This window comes from Acinonyx jubatus, chromosome E3 (assembly GCF_027475565.1).
Source record: "Acinonyx jubatus isolate Ajub_Pintada_27869175 chromosome E3, VMU_Ajub_asm_v1.0, whole genome shotgun sequence".
NCBI lineage: Eukaryota > Metazoa > Chordata > Mammalia > Carnivora > Felidae > Acinonyx > Acinonyx jubatus.
In genome coordinates this window covers 27328963-27346540 of record NC_069398.1, presented here as the reverse complement: position 1 = coordinate 27346540, position 17578 = coordinate 27328963, and the positions used below count along the sequence as shown (strand labels likewise).

The window sequence follows — 17578 nt, the reverse complement described above, 5'->3', positions numbered from 1 at the left end:
GTGTTGCATGAATCGGATTTTGAAGCAGTATATAGGGGTTTGCCAGATGGAGTACAGAGAAGTTCTTGCAAAGGAGGAGACGTGTGAAAGTGCCTGACACAATCGGGAAGCAGTGAAATGTTCTCTGTGGTCAGGGCAAAGGGTTTATGGAGGGGCTGAGGACAGAGAAAATAGATTAGGGTGTGTCAGGACAGGAGTGTGGTGAGCAGGCTGGGTAAGATTATGATCGTCTTTAAATGCCATGCAAGGAATTTAGGCAGCTGGAACCAATAGAAAGATTCAAAGCAAGGGGATGACAGTCAGCATTGCACTTTAGAAGGATACCGTGTGCAGTAGGTAGAGGATAGGTTAAAGGGACAGAGAAAAGAGCTAGGAGACCAGTTTGGTGGACATTGCTGTCCAGATAGAAGGTGATGAGGCCTGAACCAGGTTGGAGACTGCCCTTCTGGGATCACAGACTTCCCTTTCAAAGCTAAAGAAAGCTATTCCCAAAATATGCTCAGATGTACATGCTCACACACACGTACACACATGTTACATGTACAATCTTGCACACAGGTTCAGGGGGTTCAGAGTTCTCTGAATCTTGGACTCTAGTTGAGTAGAGTCCCTTGCACTAATGCCCCTCACACTTCATCAGGGATTTCAGAAAGAGACGCTCCCCTAACTCCCCCATCATTCAGTTCAAAACTTCATTTTTTTTTATTTTTTTAATGTTTATTTATTTTTGAAGGAGAGAGAGACAGTGTGAGTGGGGGAGGCGCAGAGAGGCACAGAATCCGAAGCAGGCTCCAGGCTCCGAGCTGTCAGCACAGAGCCCAATGCGGGGCTAGAACTCACAAACCGTGAGATCATGACCTGAACCGAAGTCGGACGCTCAACCGACTGAGCCACCCAGGTGCCCCTCAAAACTTCATTTTATAGAAGAGGAAGCTGAGGCCCAGAGAGGAGGGGAAGGAGTGCCTGTGGCCCCACTTCTGGTACCCTAGGCCAGGACTCTTTATGACCCAGGACCTGACTTACAGGACACAGGCCTTGAGTTTGGGGACACACCAAAGTCAGGTTCTCCCAATTACACCCAGAGCTAGCTCTCTTTCTAGAACTGAAGGGTAACTTTCTAGTTGTGATTTATACTATGTGACTGCAGTGGCTACAGATTAGGATGCAAACATTTCCCCATCTTCTTTCAGAATCAGTTTTCTCAGCCGTAACCATCTACACCAAACATTTCTTTTTAAAAAAATTTTTTACTGTTTATTTATTTTTGAAAGTGAGAGAGACACAATGCAAGCAAGCAAGGGAAGGGGCAGAGAGAAAAGGAGACACAGAATCCAAAGCAGGGTCCAGGCTCTCAGCTGTCAGCACAGAGCCCAATGTGAGGCTTGAACCCATGAATGGTGAGATCATGACCTGAGCTGAAGTCAGACGCTCAACTGGCTGAGCCACCCAGACACCCCTACACCAAACATTTCTAAAGCACTTAGTATGTGCCAAACACTTGGCATGCATCACTTCATTAAAGCCCCTCAATGAGGTAGGTATTATCATTCTCCCCATGTTATTTATTTTTTAAGTGGGCTCCATGCCATGGAAGGGGTGGGGCTTGAACTCACAACCCTGAGATCAAGAGTCACATGCTCTACCAAGTGAGCCAGCCAGATGCCCCCTCGTTATCCCCATTTTAAAGATGGGGTCACCGAGACACAGTTTAAGCGATGTGTCTAAGGTCACACAGCCAGCAACTGGCAGAGCTGGTCTTAAAATCAAGGTGGCGTCTAACTCCGGATTGAGCACCCCTATATGAGTGGCCTCGCTGGTGGGAGGGTGGTACAAGGTGAAACGGTCTGAAGCATTAGAAAAGCTTTTCAACACTCAAAAGATATTTTCTTAAGTGCTTCCTTTCTCCTCAGTGAAATGCTTGCCTGATATTGTCCAAAAGTCCCACTGCACACACACCTACAGGCTCAAACAGAACTGTGGTGGCAGGCCAGGCTGGAAAGGTTCTGGAACCTAGGCTCTGGAGAGGGGAAGACATCTCAACTCAGAGAGCAGGAGGAGCCAGAGCGCTGAGGAAGGCTTGATGGGGCTGCCCAGGTTGGGGACCAGTGTGGGAACCAGAGGGAAAGCCAGGGTAGAGAAGCTTCACAGAGGACACAGCCTGGAAGGCTGGGTGCATGGGGTGGCTTTCCATGAGGTAGAGGACACTAGAAATGTGGCGGGGGGTGTCCGGTCAACAAGGTGAGGGGGAGGTAGGGAGACCGGCAAGAACAGCCAGGTGGGAGGTTCTGGAGCCGCCTGGGTAGAGGCAAGGGCTGGGGAGTCACCGGCAATGAGACTGAGATCACGTGGAAAGACCTCAGAAGATAAGCAAGGTTAGTCCGAGGCTAAGGAACACTGACCTTTGAAGGACAGATGAAACATAGAAGTGTCTGAAGGGAGGCTGGACTGGGGCGAGCCTGGTGAATCAGAGAATCAAGGGGAGTGTCCCATGGAGGTGGTACTCAGTGGTGACAGATGCTTCTGAGAGGCCCAACAAGGTGGCCGGCTGGGAGGCAAGACTATACCAGAACCGAGGGCTCCTGTCTCCCAGCTCTGGGCTCTCTCACCTTGCGGGCTCCAGGAAACGCCCCAAACTTCCAACTTAACTACACAGAGGCCACTGGTGTGTCCCTCGTGGTTTCCGTTGAGAAGCAGAGGCCTGAGCACAGAGATGCACATAGGTGTGTGTGCTTGGGAAGGTTGGGAAGGTTCCAAAAACAGTCTTTGTGTTCCACGCATGGGGGCGGGGGGCGGGGGGAGGATAAACCCACACGTGTGGAATGAGGCTACTTACATAAGGTTGCCCATGGCTGTGTGTGCCTGGAAAGACACTAGACAACACGGTCAAGTCTGAGAGGCAGGATAGCAGGTGATTTTCACTTTCTTTGTACTTTTCTTGCCCCATTTGAGTGTGTCCCAATGAATGGTTTCCTTTTTTGTAACCTGAAAAGAAAGACTATTTTTATTTGGGGAAAATAGAGAGTTCTGGTAGTGAAAAAGCAGCAAAATAGGGCAGCAGCAAGAGGGAGCATGTGCGGGGGCATGGACTTTTAATTTTTAGGCAAGACAGAGCGAGTGTGCTGTGTTCTGAGACTGCAGCAGGATGGCCCTCAGGAAGCTGGAAATGAGGGGCCTGGGATCGGCCACTTGCAAACTGAACTTGAAACCAATATAGTAGCAAAGGATCCGCAGCAACTAGAAGAGGGCAGGTTAAATGACCTTGGAACACTAGTTAAGAAGAATGAGGAAGATGCACAGGTACTAAGGGAACAATGGCCAAGGTCTAGGGTTAAGCAAAAAAGAAACTTTCACAGCATACGGAACATGCACCTATTTGTGGTTTTGGTTTGGAAAATGTGAACACGCCTCCCTCCCCCTCCACACACACAGTAGGGCAGGTTAGGTATGCCTGGCGCAAAGGGCACATAGGGGTGAAAGGGGACGGAAACATTCCTGGCATGGGCTCTTTGTCCTCACAAAAATCATCTGCCCCGAAGGGGAGCTTTGTGTGTGTGTTTTAACATCTCAAATGGAGCTTGCTCGCCAGCTTCCGAAGGCTCCCTAGCAACTAAGAATGAATGGCGTGGCCCAAGAAAGAATGTGGCTATTGGCCACGGAATGGGGAGTGATGGTGGCCAAAGAAACTCTTTTTTTTTTCCCCCAAAAGTTCTTAGACTCCATTCCAGGTGCCAGGATTTACTGCTTCCGAAGGTTCCGATCCTGGAACAGCCCCAGCTCACTCAGGGAGCAAGAAAAGATCCATGACATAGGGGCCCAGCATCACCGCTCAGGGACTCAAGCACTTTCTGAGGTTTTGCTTGGAAAGGCAGAATTTTGTTGCTTGGTGCCACTCGGCTAATTGGCCTCCATCTGACGCTCTGGAGGGACCGTCTGATTAGAAGCCACAGCTGCCTGGCTCATTATTTCTGATTAATAGACAGCACCTGGCATCTCTGGGCAACAGTGCCCACTCAGGACCCAGGTGTGACCTACACGGCCAACAAAAGCGTGATGGCTCTACAGCCCCAGGACGAAGCCCCTAAAAGTGTTCGTCATCTTATGTAAGTCCCAGCCCCTTGGAACACGTTTTGAACTGGCTTGTCCTTTTTGCTGGTTCCTTTGCTGCGAGTCTGAAATAATTGATGTGTACTCACAGTTAACTCATCCGAGAAGTTTGCTTTCACACCAGGCAATCTCACTGGATCTATGCCCTCCACCCCATTGTAAGTTACTTACTCATTGTAAGTTAGTACTCTGGCATCCTGGTTTGAGATCCATAGAAGAGAGGTGTCAGTTGTGCGTGGACAAGGCAGGCCTTTTAGCCTAAAGGCTGAGGGCAAGAGGCACCCCCGAGAGACAAAGTTGTCTTTCTGGTGGTAGCCAACCTCCCCCGGAAAACTTCCAATAGTCCCTGGCTGCTGCTTAGAATTGATTGCTAAAAATACGTGATAAATCTAACATCCATCAGGAAAAAGCGTGAGTCTCAGATACAGACATGAACAAAGAGATTACGAAATGTCCTCTCGCACCCTTCCAGATACCCTGACTCTGTAAAAGTCTGCCTTTCCTGGTCTTTGACGGAAGATATTTTGCAATTCTGTATATTGTGGAAAATCAGTAGTGCAAATTATTGCAAATAAGTCTTGTCTGGGGAGATGCAATTGATTTCTGCCCTTTGTAGGAAGCCAAACTTGCGTCTATCAACAAATTCATTTCTGCATTCCTGATTACTTTATGCAAATCTTCGGATTCTCCTTTGAACCCATTTCGCCTCTGGCAGTTCCCCTCAAGGAAGGAGTTAAAACAAGACCTTTGGGGCGACTGGGGGGCGATCTCATAGTTTGTGGGTTCCAGCCCGCATTGGGCTCTGCGCTGACCATGTGGAGGGAGCCTGCTTGGGATTTTCTCACTCTCCCTCTCTCCCTCTCTCTCTCTTTGTGCCCCTCCCCCGCTTGCGCACACGAGAGTTCGCTCTCAAAATAATCTTAAAAAAAGACCTTGGACATATTTTCATTTTGTATTTGTACAAACATGATTTTACTCCCCGGCTCCCCCCTTTCTCCGCATTGTCCTTTTTTCCCCTGGCCACCAGGAAGCACAAAGGCAAAGTTTTAAACCCACGGAGTGTCGGTCCACTGAGAGTTTCATGGGATGTGATAGGCAGCTGCCCCAAACACCAGGGAAACAGGTGGCCGTAGGCAATGGAAATCCAGACCCTCAGCTGCCGGCCACCTCCCTCCCTTTCCCGGCTCTAGCCTCCAGTGGAGACTGGAGGCAGGGCCCTCGGATCTCAGGGCTGGAGGCTGCCTCTCGGTGGCACCCGGAGAGATGAGGCCCATCTGGAACTGGCTGGAGCTGACCTGCTCCCCACACTTCCTCCTCACACCAGCTACAACCACTTCCTGTTCCCAAGGACAGCGGAAGTTGGAGAGGACTTCCCAGGATGTTGCAAGCCCCAGAAACAGGAGGGCAAGTAGCGGATGGACAGTCCCCCCGGGGGTTGTGGAAGCAGCTGGAGCTCAGAGTGTGGTTCTGTCTGAACACCTGCTGGTGTTGGGGAGGGAAAAGCCTCGTCTTCCACAGGTTTTTCTGGCCGGTCTAAGAATTAAGTTGGTCACCAGCTAGACCTCAAGACTCGACAGTTGCTGCCTACCTGCTTGTACCCATTAACCTTTGTCTTACATCTTCCCCTAAACTCTTCTTTCCAGCTTATTTCTAAACTCAGGCAAATGAAATCCGAAACCACCCCTCAGGGGATAGCGAAGGCCCTGACAAGGCCTCCCAGACCACCCAGACCTTTTGAGCTAAACTTGACTTGCACTGGGGCAGATGGACCAGAGTGGCCTCTGGAATGACCCACCTTTAAGTTTACCTCATTAGAATACTAAAACCCTCCCCCAGGGAGGAGCCTCAGCCTCATTTATGTAACATACAAGGTCTCTACAGGCGGGTTTCCTTAAGACACATGCATCACGCCCACCTCTACCTAGGCCTCCCTGTCTAAATAGCCATCCTAACCCTAAACAGAAGGGACCCATTCGCCGTCTCTCTCAGGGAGTCACTGCTTTGGAAGCCATTCCCTATGATCTCCTTGGCTCTCTGAGGAGCGAACTCACGTTGGTTAGGCTAAAAGTTGACAGGAAACAGATTAACAGAACAGCAGGTTTAATTTTGCTTGTGCGAATCTCTCACAAATATGGGGTTCCCAAAGTTAAAAGGAAGTACATATGCCCTCCTGAACCAAAAGGGATGAGAGCCTGGGGCTTCAAAGGCACAGAAGGCAATTCACAGACCAGGAAGAGTGAATGTGTGCGCCTCCCCACCCCCCCCACCCCCCCCCCCCACAGATGGATCACTTAGAGAAGATTTAGCTCTGGTAAGAACCCCATTGTGGGAAAGACGCCCAACTTCAATTCTTCTAGGTAGTTAAGGGGGCAAAAATTTCTCTTGAACTGTTGGGTCTTGATGGGCACAGAGGTGATCGTGAGCTACAGGCAAAGCACACTTTGCAGGGGGGGGGGAGCTTGTTCTGAACCCCTGTACTGGGCCCCAAGTAACACATTACCCCTCCCAGGAATGCTGAAGTTGAGAACTCAAACCTCCTGAAAGGGGTCGATGCCGAGGAGGAGGAAACATGTTCAGTGAGGAGTCAAGCTGTGTGGGACGGGACACAGGCCCTCTGGCCCAAGTCCTGCTGCCTGAGCCCGGATGCCACTCTGCTCACGGTGCGTGTTACAGATGAAGTGGCCTGCCAAGGCAGCAGTGGTGGGGAGCCGGGCTGGTCCTTTCTCTGCCTCCAGGCCAGTCTCTGTCCCTATGGGTTTTCCTGACATGACCTTCCATTCAGTGGCTCCTTTTCATTGTTGGCGGCCCTAGGAGGCCTCCCTCTCTACTCTATGGCTCATAGACCATCAAAGCCCTCCCTTCTGCCAGGGAGAAGTGTTCTCCCTTTCTCTCTTCCCTCCACACCCACATCCCGTTTTGTCCAGCTAGGGCCTGCCCACTCTTGAAGGATTTGCTCCAGGGTCACCAGCTCCAGGAGGCCCACCCCTCTTACCTCCAGCCTTTTACTTCCTCACACAGCCCACTCTGACCTGCTGGGGGGGGGGGGGGGGAGAAGGATTCTTTCGGGATGCAAACCCCCGGCCCGGTGCACTTGAATCACCTGGAGATTTTAAAATGCAGATTCAGTCTGGCATGGGACCCAAAACTTAGCATCACCTGGGGATTTGCGGAAAGGCCAATAGTGTTCACAGGCCACACTTAGAGGGGCAAGAGCCAAGGTCAAGGGGCTTCCTGTTCTCAGTAGACCCAGAATCCCAAGACTTTGGCCAACTGCCTCTATCAACACACTTGAGCCCCTGCCCCCAGCCAGGCCCCAGGCTGCAGAGACACACGGCTCCTTTCGCTTCCAATCAATTTGTGTCCAACAGGCCTGCCCAACAGGTACCAGCTCCATTTTGCCCATGAGGAGCCTCAGGCTCACAGCAGGTAACTGGCAAGGTGGGGAGTCCTGGTGAAGGTGATTTTCACTCAGGAAAACGAGCCAGACCTGATTGGGGGGGGGTGGAATGGGGAGGGAATGGGGGGGAATGAGGGGGGGAGTGGGGAATGGAACCAGCCAAGAGCCACAGCACTCAGACAAGGGGCCACATTCCCTCCTGGACACTCCCAGGGCCTGGGAGAGGAGGGCAGTTCTACCTGGGAGCAACAGAGGCAGCAAGACAGCTCCCATCAGTGACAAGAAGCTTCAGGCAGTCCCAGCCCTCCTGAGGTGCCCACCCCCAAGCCAGGGACCTGTCCAGAGCTCCCTCTCCCTCTCTCTCTCTCACACACACACACACACACACACACACACACGACATTCTCCTTTACAGCACCTTCAGGCCCAAGGGGACCACTGTCCAGACCACTGCCCTGGACCTAGTCACCTCTGGCCTCTGGGCCTCTAGCCTGCTGCCCCTAGAAGACTCAGTCCTTTCCTGCCTGCCCCTGCCCCCACACCCAATTCAGATGCATGGGGTCCAGAGACACAAACCCTTTGCTAGCCCAGGAGGAGGCCTGGCCTCCAACAGCTTACACCCTGGCCTCCTGGGAGGCATGGGATTACTGTCACCAGGGAAGATGAGCCCCTACCCCCCACCCCAACTCCTGCCCCAGGAAGGCCACATTGCCCAAAGCCAGGAAAATGCAGGCTTGCCCTCACAAATCAGTCTGCCCTCTCCACTGGTAGATCACCCCCACACTAGTACAACAGTCCTTGTTGGGTTGGGCTCCTTTGAGCCCGTGACACTGTTTTACCGTCGCCCCCCTCCCCAGCTCACCCCTATCTGACATCACTGTGCTATACCCAAAAAGCTCATTTTTTTCTTTTATTGGGAAGCAGACACAGGGCAGATCATAGGGCGGGAAGCAGTGTGATGCCTCCTGGCGAGACCCAGGACAATGGTAGCCAGAGTCAGGGACAACACCGTGGCCAGGCCTATGCCCACCATCACAGGTGTGTGAGGCGAGGTCGACCCCTCCACACCATGATCGGCAGCCTTTCCCAGGAAGATCAGAGGCCCCACGGTGATATCCGCTTCTTCGGTCACTGAAAGATACAGGACACCTGGGGTCAGATAAAGGGTTTTGCTCTGTTCCAGTAGACTGAACGAGGTTTTATTCTAACAGCTGCATTATCACCCCACAATTGTCATTATGCCCTATTCAGAACCCCCCGGCTGACACTGGTATGGGGGTTTAGAGCCCCCTATTAACCCCAAGGCTTCTATGTTAGGAAGGCCACGAACAGCATTGCCCCAGAGGTGAGCAGCCTTGAATGGGGGACAGAGGAGGAATGTCCCTCTGCAGTAAGGCAGTTACCCTATACTGAGGGGAGAGCCGTAGCCCCGCAGCAGCCCTAAGCCATACCATGCCTGCGATTTCGGGAAGCCATCTTGTGCCGCGGTCTGTCTAGGTGGGACAGCCTCCAGGAGCGGCCCGGAAGGCCACAGCTACCTTTGTTACAACAGTTACAGATGTCAGCAGGGCCTTCTACTGGGAACCACCTGAGCAGAGGAAGACGAAAAGATCGGACGGCTAGGTTGCCAGCCGGAAGCAGCTTGCTGATGACCTACACACCAGGGAAGCCGGGCAGGCTTTCTACCCCAGCCACGTCTAACCTGTTGCCTCACCTGTTAGAAGACTTGATGAAGGAACAGGCTTTGTTTAGCTGGTCCGGGACTCGGCTAGCTGGAGTGACTTTCAGATGGCAGGTGATATAGATCTAGAAGTAAGAGCAGCAGTTACAGGGTGGAGGTCTAGGCTCTACCAGTGACTTCAGGAAGCCAATTCTTTAACTCTTAACCCTCAGTTCCATTTCACAGATGGAAGGTCAGAGGTGAACTTGCCCAAGATTTTGGAGGGAGTGGCAGACCAGACCCTAGGACTAAAACCCACCAGCTTTATTCCCTGCCGTCTTTCCCCAACCCTGTCCGATGGCTTACCCTGCCACCTGGGGCAGGGGAAATTTTGACAAAACTGGGGCTCAGGTCAGCCCCGGCCCATTTGGCAGAGGGATCTCCAGGCAGAGGTCCCTTTCATACTCTAGGTAGTACACTTCACACCCCCTGCCAACCCCACAAGGGCATAGAAGTTCTACCACCTTCTCTCTGAAGCCTTTCGCAAAGCCACAGCCTTGGCCACCGCCTAGTGGCTGAGCACACCAGCAAGGAAGCCGCTCCAGAAACTCCAACGAGCCGGGAGGCACTTCTGGCCACTGGCCTTGTATCTGCCCCAGCAGAGAAGGTCTTCAGAGTCCCTCAGAATCCTTATTTCAGAGAAGTACTGCTTTTATCCTCAGCTCCCTCCCAGGACATTTTTTTGATGTTAACTGGAGCCCGTGACCATAGAATGGTTCCCTGATCCTCGTAAATAAGGGTTTACACCCGCCCCTGCCGTGGCCACAGGCGGCCAAACCACCCTATCTACCTTTGAGGGGAACATTCCCAGAACTCAGGCTACCTTTCATTCTTCAGCATTGTCCTCTGGCACCCGCCCTGCCTCCTCCCCCCACAAGATACAGATCCCAGCTCTGGTGGCTCCCGCGCTGAGAACCACCCCCCGTATGAAAACTTCTCCCCCTCCCCTCCACCAGACCTCCTCTGAGGTTAACGGCATTCCCAACCCCAACTGGGCTCCTCTACCCTAGGACCTACAAGGTCACTGATCTGGGGACCAGGACCCTTTCTCAGTCTGCTCTCCTTTATCCCCCACCCCAGGACCTACCATCAGCTTTAGGACATGTCACCAATAGGACAGGTCTTCAATTCATACCCGTCCTGCTACCTGCCAGTCTGTATCAAACTTCCTGTTCAACAGAACTGCAGGGGGTGGGGGCAGGTAGCTTCAGTATCATCTTCTACAAATTCACTGTGCTCACCCCTTAATGCCCCCCCCCCCCCCCCCGCCCCAGCCATAGGAGCCTCGGGTTCAGTGGCTTGCAAACCCAGCTGCTTAGAGTCCTCTAAGGAGCTTAAGTAGCTTTTGAGGATTTCCAAGTAAAACCAGATAGTACTTTACTCACGTTCACCTACCAGTCTAATAGAGCTCTAGATGGTAGGTGTGTAGGTATTTGCCGTAAAATTCTATGAAGGTTTCCATAACCATGTTCAAGAAGTAATGCCAGGCCCCCACCCCAATTAAGTGAAAATATATGGTATTAGGTGACCTTTCCAGGGGGTTAATATAGAGTCAGTCGGTAACAGGGATTTTTCATCACTTCCTGACCAGCTGTTCCAAACTTCAGAATGTGGGGCTTTAACACCCAACCCTGGGATCAGAGTTGCATGCTTTACCAACTGAGCCAGCCAGGTACCCCAAAGTGATTTTTTTAAGGCTATTACCATGTTTCTGGGGTCATTAGCAAAGTGGAACGTGTCTACTGTGAACTGGAGAGTCTCCGGCCTGGGTCTGGGGGCTTTGAAGGCAGAAGAGGCATCAGAGAGACCATCCACGAGACAGCTTTGAAGAGAAGGAGGAGACAACGGAGTCAGGCGCTAAGGCGGTAAAGGTCATGTTACAAGGGCTCCCCCAGAGGTGGCCCAGCCCTCACCCGTGGAAGTCCACGATGGTGTGATGAGGGGAGGCGTTCTGGTCTGGTGTCAACGTGGCCACACAGTAGTCCACAAACAGTCGCAGTGGTATGTGGCGGCCGGTGTGGACTTCGGCCTGGAGGTGGGCTAGGTCTCCCAACTGGAAAGTGGGGGACTGCTTCTCGGAGCCCCAGTCCTCTGAAAGGCACAGCCAGGGGTGAGAGACCGCCAGAGCTCTCCCTGCAGCCCCCCTCCGCCATCCCCCTGTGCTCACCCTCCATCAGGCGCAGAGAGAAAGCCAGCTTCTCCTCTGAGAGCATTGTGGTCCTGAAGGGCACCCAGGTGGGCAGGATGGCCTCGCTGCTCACGTTGCTGTGCCTACGGAGAAGAGCGGTTGCCCACACCTGTCCTGAGCTCACCCCATCTGGCTTCAGGGGAGTCTTCAGTGGGGGGTGGTGGGGGAGGAGGCGTGTGTGTGTGCGCGCACGCATTTCTGCCTCACCAGTCTTCAGCTGTGGCCCAGCCAGGCAGCTAATCCAAGGCAGCTGAACCGACACCTGAAGTCTGAGCCTGCCCCTTGACCCTCCCAAACTCGACACCTGCGAGTGGGCCCCCGCCCTCCGGCCATGACCCAGGCGGAGGCACGAAAATGGGATACACCTGTGTGAGGAGTCTGGCCCTTAGACCCAGCTGGGCTTATCGGGGCTCAGGTTTTGGGTCTGAGGCAGCCCTCCCTCCCTGCACCCCTCAGCGTTCTTGAGCTGAGATCTAGTGCAGTCCTTCAGAGAGAAATACAGCTAGGCCTCCGGTCCTTGAGAAGCCACGGAGACCGTCTGAGCCTAGACCAGGACGGGAAGGTCCTCAGAAGCAGTGGGAGTCACCCCACCGGGACTCACGGAAGAGGCTAGGTCATCTGAGAACCAGGCCTCGGGCATCTGGAAGTCCGAGCACCCCAGCCTGTGGCAGGCCCCCTGCACTGCCCACCCCCGTGGGGCCAGGCAGGCCAACATTCTCAGGTCTGTCCCAGGCAGAGACCTTCTGGAGCAAGACAGCTGTGGTCCGAGGAGGGCTTTGGCCTCTCTAGTGAGAGAGGGGCAGCTAGCCTTCCTGCCCTTGGCTCCTCCATCTCCCCTACGCTACCCGGTCAGGCGCTGAGCTCTCTCCAGCCCGCCCCTCCACCCCTGCTGCCACAGGTCAGGACTCCCTCCATCCCATCTCAGCTGGTCTCCCTGACTCCATCTGCCTCCTGTACCACCGGCCAGAGGACCTTCCGGGTTCAGAGACCATCCTTGCCATTCAGTTAGGTTCACGGTGGCAGCAGCGGTTGGGGGGGCAGGGGGTTCCTGCTAAGGTGCCAGCCTGAGCACCTTCTCTGGATCTGTTGGGCCTTTAGAACCTATCTGTCCCCCTTCCCTTATTGAAGGGGCCCTGGGCTACAGCCTCTATTAGTGACACGCTGCCCTGGTATGCGTGAGTGTGTGGCCCTGCCCAGAGGGTCTCACCCCCACCTGCCCCTTTATGTACCCTCCCAGGATCTTGTTCTGAGAGCTTCTACCTTGACTCCTCCCCAGGCCTATGCCATGGCTCATCTCCCCTGCCCTTGTGGTAGCAGCACGGACCTTCCTGACCTCCTCCCAGATGGAGGGGCAGGATTAAAGCCTATGCACTCTGCACTCGACTCAGCCACATAGGACTCGCCATCGTGGCCTTGTCGTTATGAGCCTAGTTGCCCTCTCCTCATGCCTCCGTGCCCAAGTTCACAGGCACATCCTTAGGGCTAAGGCTTGAGGGGCTCCCGCCACCTGCACTCGGGTACTGGGGGAAGACTTGGGCAAAGGGCAAGCAGGGATCACAGGAGCCTAGAACTTCTCGCTTTACTCAGAGGCTCTCTGAACTCCAAGGCCTGGGCTGGGCAGCCCTGCAGCTTCCACCGAGAGGCAGCTGTGGCCCAGATGCATTCCGGAGACTCAGAGGAGACTCCACGGGCTCCCCACTCCCAGCTGGGAAAGGGAGCAGGGACCACGGCTTAAGTACCTCCGCCTTATCGCAGTCATGCTGCCGGGAGGCCGACGTGCTCGCTGAGGGGCCGCGACAGGCCCCAACCCACACTGACCTGGGGTAGCGGCACTCGATGGGAACTTCCGCGCGGTTGGTCCTCAGGATGGACAGGTTTCCCACGGGGCGGGGGTTGTGGAGCAGGAAGGTGCTATACACCAGGGCATCTTCGGTCACCTGCAGCGAGGGGGGGGGGGGGTTGACCCTACCGGCATCACCTGCCCTAGGTTTGCCAACCCATGTGAGGGTATAGGGAGGGGCAGCCCACTGGGGATGGAGGGACCACAGGCCCTGGACCCAAAGTTCACCTACCGCTGACCCATGGGAAAGCCTGAACATGTACCACCTTGGAAACTCCGTTTTTTCAGACTTGACTCCTGACACCCCCGTAGGGGGTCTGGATCAGCTCCATGTCTGGCACTAAGCAGTGCCCAGTGACCAGGAGTGTCGGGCACAGGCTCCCGCTCAGGCTGCCACCCCCATCCCCACACACAGCTTCCTTCGGGGGGTGCTGAGGTCTGGGACCAAAAAGCTCCCTGGAAGAAGCTAGAAAGTACCAGGAACTTTAACTTGTTGCCACAGCAGTGGACACTCAAGTTGCCCGTCATCTTCGGACTTATTGTCACACCCATTTCACAGAAGGGGAAACTGTTCAGGGATTGCCCGAGGCAGGAAGAGCCAGGCAGGTGCTACTGGGGAAATCTGCACCTTCCAGTGGGCCACCCACAAGGGGACAGTGAGGCTGCCTGGCCCCTAACCGCTCAATCTTCAGGGGAGAGTCCTAGCTTGCTATTAGTGAGGGCCCCAAATGGACCAGCTGCAGAATTTGTGGGTCCCCTTGTTCAGAAGTTCAGAATTTCAGGGCGTTAAAGCAATCATGGCCCTGGGAGACAGCACAGGTCCTGGCCGTAGGTGATTGTCCGGCAAGATTGGGAGACCCTGCCCAGGAGAAAGGCGTGGCCAGATTGTGCCCACCGGCCTCACCTGGGGACCTTAAAGATCCCGATGTCTGGCTCCCACTTCTGGGGTCTGATTTAGCATAGGCAGTGGGAATCAATTTTTAAATGCTCCCCAGGTGATTCCAATGCTCAAAGATTGAGGGTTACTCAACTAGAATAATTCCTCAAATAACTCCCGCAGTTCTCTGGGCTCTCTCCCCTCTCCCCGGGGGAGCAAGTGCCAGGTCTTGGGGCAAGCCCTGGTGGGGTGGGGTGGGGGTGGGGGGGGTGCACCTAAGATCAGAGTCCCAGGAGGGCTCCAGGTGCTGAGCTTGTACCCACCCTTGCCAAGCTAAGACCTGGTGGGCGGGAGCAGGGGCCGAGGACAGAGAAGATGGCTCTCAGTGGGGTACCAGGAAGTCCGTCCAGAGAATTGTGGACCAGCTAGGGATCCTGTGTCCAGTCCAGCCCTGCTTTGTTGGAAGCCCCTCCTTGTAGCCTGAATTATTCAGCTCTTCCCTTGTTTGTACCCGACTCCCGCATTAAGCTTCCCTATCCCCCACTTGGGACTGCCCTGTTTGTGCCTGTAAAATCCTCAACACAGAGGGGATTATGATGCCCTTCGCCCCCTCCCTCTTTTAGTTCCAGGCTTCGAGGCATTAAACATGAATGAGGGAGGCCAACATTAGGGGTTTTTTTCCCCCCCTGTGATTGCTTCGAGCTTTACCTCTTCCCCACAAGCTCCTAGGGCTCTTGCAAATGCTGGGCCACCCGCAGGTCATGAACAGCCCCCAAATCAGCCACATCTCTCCTGGATGCTCTCCAGGGGTTCACAAATCCTCAGGAATCAGAGTGGGGGATGCCCTATCTGGACCAAAGTTCACTGCCACCTCTGGACTCCACTGCCCCCCACCCGATTCCAGCCACTAGAGGCCAGAGCTTTCAACCACCCCAGCCTGGTGTCACCAATGCCCAGCTTTAGGCCTCAGCCTGCCCCCAATGAAAGGGATCTGGCCCAGCCCCACCTCTCACCGGACATCCACCCTCCCCAGCGCCCCCCAGAAGGCCAAGTCTCACCTGCACGCTGTTGCCACACTTGTGCAGCTCGACTTCAAACCTGACCATATCATCTGAGTCCCCAGAGATCAGGGGCTCACAGTTCTCCGGACCCAGGGTGAGGTCTGCAGGCCTCACAAGCCTCCCAGTACCAAAAAGGTTTTTGCTGACGTTGACCGCCAGCCAGGCATGCCGACACTCTACCACCACAGAGGGGCTTGATGGCAACGAGGGGTGGGTCTTATCCTCGGTGGTGGTTGGGGGATAGCACAGCCCCGTACCTCCCCAAAGCAGAAAGCAGATGAAAAGCTCGTAGCTCAGCCCCATGGCGCCTACGCTCACTCCCGCTGGTAACTACAGCCACCACCCAGTGGTCTTATACCCCGGATGATGCCACTTGCACCTGGGCTCCCACCTGCTTCCCTTCCCCAACCAATCAGTGGGCTAGTCCCCCATCTAGAAACATCAGCACCACCTGGGAGCTTGTTAGAACTGCTGCTGCTCAGCCCCACCCCAGACCTACCCAGTCCGAATCTGGTGTTTTACTCTCTTCCCAAGTGATTTGTATACTAGTTAAATCTGAGAAGCGTGGGCTGGCAGCCTATTCAGTCACGTCTTGCCCCGCCCCTACGCCTACGTGTCTACCCTTTTGCCAGCCCTGCGAGGGAGTTAAGAGCTGCCCCAGGTCGATGGGGGAGACCAGGAGAAAGGCCTTCCTGGCTGGAAGGGTCGGGAGAACTGATCAGGGCGTGGCTTATTCAGGGAGCTTATTCCAAGTGAGAGAACAGGAAGCATTGTTAAGAGACCAGGAAAAAAAAAAAAAAAAGACCAGGTAATTTTAGGGGCTCTTGCCCAATTTTATGGGTGATAGAAGGGGAGGTCCGTTCCGGCAGAGGCAGCTGGGTGAACAGAGGTGAAGAGAGGGCGCAGGGGAGGCTTGGGAGAAAAGCCTAGGAACTCAGAGTTGCCAGAGCCTCGGATCCCTGGGAGGGAGAGTGGCTGTTGGGGGGGCTGGGGAGGTGGGTGGGGCGGAGACCTGAAAGTGTCTGGCTGAGATGCCAGACTTTGCTGTGTGGGCAAGGGAGGCCGTGGAAGGTGCTGAGGCTCATGCTCTGTCTCTCTCTTTCAAAAACCAATAAAATTAAAAATAAAATAAAGAGGGAGGGGGTGCCTGGGTGGCTCAGTCGGTTGAGCCATCGACTTCGACTCAGGTCTTGATCTCACGGTTTTTAGGTTCGAGCCCTGTGTTGGGCTCTGAGCTGGCAGCTCAGAACCTGGATCCTGCTTCGGATTCTGTGTCTCCCTCTCTCTCTGCCCCTTCCCCTCCCCCCCCCCAAAAGAAGTAAACATTAAAAATATTTTTTTAAAGAAAATATAATTTAAAAAAATAGGGAGTGACATAAAGGAAATTATTATGAAAGAATTCATTGTTTTAGTCAAGGTTGCCCTCCTAGGGTGAACGGAAGGTGGTCTTTCAGTCAAGTTCCTAGTACTCAAACTAGTGCAGGAAATTCCTATGTTGGCTGGTTAAAGGTTACCTTTCTGAGGGGTTGAAACTGCAGGTAGGTTAGGTATAAGTCTTACCTTAACACAAGTGATGTCATTTTGGGCCTGTAGTTTTCTTTTTAACTTACCTACCCAGTCCCAGAGGGAGGGAGCCAGCTGTAGCCTGAGGCCCCAAGGAACAGCTAGTTGGAGACATTGTGTCTTAGGAGTGGCAGCCCTCAGGGGGAGGGGCCTCTCCACGCTTGTTGCCCACAGCTGTGTTTGTGGATTGTGCTGGAAATAGGGTGGGGTGGGCTGGGGACTAGAGATCAGGACCTCCCTGAAGCCTGGGATCTGTCCCCTCTCCCTCTCTGCCCTGGAGCTAACCCCTTTTAGAAAGCTTCAGGATAGAAGGACATAGGGCACTTGCCTCAGTGGAGCATGTGACTCTTGATTTTGGGGTCATGGGTTGGAGCCCCCCCCCACGTTGGGCTTAGAGCTTACAAACAAACAAGACATGAAGACATTGGTGAGGGTGTGAGGCATGTATTGGGAGGAGAGGGAGGGATAGGTGAGGCTGGAGGAGTGTCTGTATGCACATGAGGTGGTAGTAAGGTTGTGTTTTCCCTTTCCAGAAAGAGGACCAAAAACATTCCCAGCGGGGAGCGTGGCCAGTCCAGATTCTGGGTCTTTCCCATTTTTCTGAGAAGTGCTGCCACCTGGTGGCCAGAATTCACCAAAGGCAAGGCCACCAGCCTAGAGCATTTTCCTTACAATATGGTAGAGGCCAGATATTGGTTTCTTTTCTTTAAAAAAAAAAAAAAAAAAGTGTTTATTTCTTTTGAGAGAGAGAGTGCAGGCATGAGCAAGCAGGGGAGGGGCAGAGAGAGAGAATCCCAAGCAGGCTCCATGATGTCAGAACGGGGCCCA

At 53.9% G+C, this 17578-nt stretch overlaps 1 protein-coding gene across 1 annotated transcript; it reads right to left on the bottom strand.

The window, feature by feature from the left end:
* Nucleotides 1–8397: 8397 nt before the first annotated feature.
* ZP3 (zona pellucida glycoprotein 3) lies at nucleotides 8398–15675 on the bottom strand. The gene is made up of 8 exons (XM_015078784.3): nucleotides 15185–15675; nucleotides 13228–13346; nucleotides 11389–11492; nucleotides 11135–11312; nucleotides 10926–11043; nucleotides 9216–9307; nucleotides 8953–9089; nucleotides 8398–8632 (listed from the first exon to the last, which is right to left on the bottom strand). The coding sequence occupies exons 1-8, from the start codon at nucleotides 15488–15490 to the stop codon at nucleotides 8412–8414; spliced, it is 1275 nt and encodes a 424-aa protein (XP_014934270.1). The 5' UTR covers nucleotides 15491–15675; the 3' UTR covers nucleotides 8398–8411.
* Nucleotides 15676–17578: the final 1903 nt, after the last annotated feature.

Bases quoted from the DNA above. Each gene is read 5' to 3' on its own strand.
- ZP3 (XM_015078784.3), bottom strand. From the start codon at position 15,490: ATGGGGCTGAGCTACGAGCTTTTCATCTGCTTTCTGCTTTGGGGAGGT. The intron at 9,308-10,925 runs GTAATAGCCTTA...TCTTACTTCTAG, and splicing joins CTAATGACCCCAGAAACATG to ATCTATATCACCTGCCATCT. The intron at 8,633-8,952 runs GTATGGCTTAGG...TGTATCTTTCAG, and splicing joins TTCCCGAAATCGCAGGCATG to TGACCGAAGAAGCGGATATC.